The sequence below is a fragment of the Vulpes vulpes genome, chromosome 11, assembly GCF_048418805.1.
Source record: "Vulpes vulpes isolate BD-2025 chromosome 11, VulVul3, whole genome shotgun sequence".
NCBI lineage: Eukaryota > Metazoa > Chordata > Mammalia > Carnivora > Canidae > Vulpes > Vulpes vulpes.
In genome coordinates this window covers 22,481,714-22,485,649 of record NC_132790.1, presented here as the reverse complement: position 1 = coordinate 22,485,649, position 3,936 = coordinate 22,481,714, and the positions used below count along the sequence as shown (strand labels likewise).

The 3,936-nt window shown below is 36.9% G+C and overlaps 1 protein-coding gene across 1 annotated transcript; it reads left to right on the top strand.

Annotated features, from left to right (window-relative positions):
* The first annotated feature begins 544 nt into the window (after nucleotides 1–544).
* Nucleotides 545–1,483, top strand: LOC112912122 (olfactory receptor 52J3-like). The gene has a single exon (XM_025988861.2). The coding sequence runs from the start codon at nucleotides 545–547 to the stop codon at nucleotides 1,481–1,483; it is 939 nt and encodes a 312-aa protein (XP_025844646.2).
* Nucleotides 1,484–3,936: the final 2,453 nt, after the last annotated feature.

Here is a 3,936-nt window from a genome sequence, read left to right as displayed (position 1 = left end):
AATCTGTTTCACTTTGACAGGATATTTGGCTGGATCTTAGCATTTTTTTCTATGTCAATAAGTGATGCATGAATCATTAGATAATTTCTGCATTTTCTATTTATGGAAGTGTCTTGTACATCTATCCTGTCACTTTACTTTCTAGATGGCCTGTCGCCTTTTGGATTACATCTGCATTTCCATGTGTCCACCCTTGATTTTTTGTGTGTTTCTCTTCAGACAGAAGCTTTACAAAAGGTAAAAGCTATACAAAATTATTCCATATTTAATAGCAAGTTCTGTGTCTTAATAATTCTGCCATTGGCTTCCTGATAAACCTTGGAAGTTAAAAAAAAAAAGATTAAATTCTTTGAGACTGGCTTATTCAAATGAGTATGGTCCAACTTATAATAAAAAAGATACATTCATAAGCCCTTGCAGATAGGAACTACCTTTCTTCATTTTTGCTATATACTGAAGCACTAAGGTAGTCATTTTCTAACCATATTCAAACTTTTTTCTCCTCCTTCTAGGAAAGACATCTCCTTCTCTGTCACTTGGAAGGATGTTTTACCCGAACAGGAGCATTTTTCACCCAGCCACATTCTTCCTCGTTGGAATCCCTGGTCTGGAAGGGGCCCATGCCTGGATCTCCCTGCCTTTCTGCTCTGTTTACCTTGTGGCTTTACTGGGCAATGCCACGATTTTGCTAGTCATCAAGATGGAGCAGACCCTGCGGAGGGAACCCATGTTCTATTTTCTGGCCCTCCTTTCAACTATTGATTTGGCCCTTTCCACAACCTCTGTGCCCCGAATGCTGGGAATCTTCTGGTTTGATGCTCATGAGATTAACTTTGGAGCTTGTGTGGCCCAGATGTTTTTAATCCATGCCTTCACTGGCATGGAGGCCGAGGTCCTGGTAGCCATGGCCTTTGATCGCTATGTGGCCATCTGTGCTCCCCTCCACTATACAACCATCTTGACATCCCGAGTGCTGGTCGGCATCAGCATGTGCATTGTGATTCGTCCAGTTTTATTTACACTTCCCATAGTCTATCTCATCTACCGCCTACCCTTCTGTCAGGCTCACGTGATAGCTCACTCCTACTGTGAGCACATGGGCATTGCCAAACTCTCCTGTGGAAACATCCGTGTCAATGCCATCTATGGGCTCTTTGTGGTCTCCCTCTTTCTGCTGAACCTGGTCCTAATTGGCATCTCTTATGTGTACATTCTCCGAGCTGTCTTTCGCCTCCCATCACAGGATGCTCGGCTAAAAGCACTCAGCACATGTGGTTCTCACGTTGGAGTCATCTGTGTTTTCTATATCCCCTCAGTGTTCTCCTTCCTCACTCACCGATTTGGACACAACATACCACGCTACATTCACATTCTTGTTGCCAACCTCTATTTGGTTATCCCACCATCACTCAACCCCATCATTTATGGTGTAAGGACCAAACAGATTCGAGAGCGAGTGCTCCGTGTCTTTGCTAAAAAGTAGGTACTCTTGCCTTTGTTTACCAAGCATATTGACCTTGCAAGGAAAATGTGTATTCTTTTCAGAGATTTCTCACTGCCTAAATTTAGTGATGCCAAATTATATTTCAGAGCATTTGATGTTGGCTCATTATTGATTCTATGATTTGAAGAATCTTCAAAATATTTAAAGTTCAAGGAAGCAAGAACTTTTTGCATTATTTCACTCTGTGTGAGAGTGAACAGTCCAACCAATGACCCTTCCCATCATTACATTTGTTAACAGTGCTTTTGTTCTCCCCCCAAGTTTTAAGTCTTATTCATTCAACAAAAGTAAGACAAGAAAACATACAACAAATGCCTTTGTTCTCACAGCATGTAATTAAAAACTATTATTACTGTAATTTATTTATCTTGAATAACATTCAAGATAAATGTTTTTTGAATAACATTCAAGATAAATAAATTACATGAGACATTTAAGTTGAAAGCACCCAGTTCTAGTTTATTCTTATCCTAAGAGACAGGAATGATGACTACATACTTTTCATCTTTCTTAGAGTCTAAATTGTTCATTTTTAATTCAATAATTTCATGGGGTTTGGGATTATGATTTTTTTATTTCATGTAAATGGTAATGCATTGTATATCATTTCACAGACAATTGTTTCACTTAATATTAAATGCAAAGATCTATGTTGATACATGTTAGTATTCCTCTTAAATGTACTAGAATCATTCATTTGGATTTTATCTTTTCATCATTTGAATATATGTATAATATTTTAGTTATTTTTTTAAATTTTTATTTATTTACAATAGTCACGCAGAGAGAGAGAGGGAGAGAGGCAGAGACATAGGCAGAGGGAGAAGCAGGCTCCATGCACCAGGAGCCCGACGTGGGATTCGATCCCAGGTCTCCAGGATCGCACCCTGAGCCAAAGGCAGGTGCTAAACTGCTGCGCCACCCAGGGATCCCTATTTTAGTTATTTTTAATTCAGAATTGATGTTGAGATATCTTTCTGAATTGTTTTTGCACATATTTGAAAAATTCCTAAAGTTTCTACACTTAGAAGAAGTAGAAGTAGGATCATCAGATAATAGATTCTGGTTGAATAGGTCATGTTCTTGTTTATTTTTATGATGTTTATTTACTAATTTCCTTGACCCTTCTCCAAGGTTTTCTGCCTAGTCTCAAAGCATGAGATTTTGAAAACACTTGACATATTAACACTTTACTATAGGTCCTTTATATTTAATAACTTATTTTCATATGACAGATTAAAGTTTTAAATGAAATAAATACTTATTATAATACCTGTAACACAGCATTTTATCACTTTCAAACTTAGGGCTTCTGCATAGCTGTATTATATATCAACATCCCAACATCTATGTTGTTATTTGGATGTGTGTGTGTGTTAGGTTTTACTTCTAATTTCAATTTAACTGCAATTTATTTGGAGGTGAAATCTAAGAAAATGAAATACTTTTCTGTTTCTATTTCCAACCTGTTGAATAACATAATTGACTTAACAATTCATCACTTCAGAACTGATTTGCATTTATTCTTCTTCATATTAAATTTCACCTTGTGCAAGAGTCTGCTTTTTATTTATATCATTGGTCTGTCTGTTTGTTCTTGAACCTGTATCACAATGTTTTCATCACTACAGAATTATAATATATTTTAATAACTTTTAGAGCTGATTAATCCTCCTATGATTTTTTCACTCTCCCTTTGTTGTTCAAACTAATTTGTAGGAAAATAAAATAACATACTGTCATTTTGCTATAGTTAAAATTACCCTGATGGAATTTTTTGAGTTCACTTGTTCCTCAGTTTATTTACTATTCATTGATTAAATAATGTGTCTTTAATTACTTAAAATATTAGCTGAGAATTAATTATGCTCCTCACCTGGACAAACACAGATGATAAAATGTGTTTGGCATGACTGCACTATGACTACCTTGCTAACACTTTGTTTCCAGAATTCTCTTCCCTATTAAGTTTCCAGTTTAGAGTTGGTCACATCAGAAAGGCATAAGCTGTGGGAGCAAATGTGAAACACCAGCTACTATTTTCTGTAGTTCAATATTGTTTACAGGTAGTGACAGTCCAACCAGAGAAACAGTGATACTAGAGGATTCTACTTTCTCCCCATGTCCTTCAGCTCTACACAAAGCTCTCCATGGCTACCGACCTACTCATCAACAGGGATCGCAAATCTGCCACTAGATATTTTACTGAAAACACAGAAGCAATAGGCAGGGATAACAAATGACCTTCCTTAAATTTCTACACTCACTCCCTTTGTGTTCCCACCCCAGAAGCTGAGGGTACCTCATCTTCTGCAAACACCGACTCATTCATGTAGGCCTAATCTGGCTGGTAAATTGTTTTTAGATCTTTTTCCCCCTAGCTCCTCCCACAATTATATCTAATACCTGTAATAAATCATTTATTCCTTAAT

Coding starts and splice junctions, on each gene's coding strand:
- LOC112912122 (XM_025988861.2), top strand. CDS start 545: ATGTTTTACCCGAACAGGAGCATTTTTCACCCAGCCACATTCTTCCTC.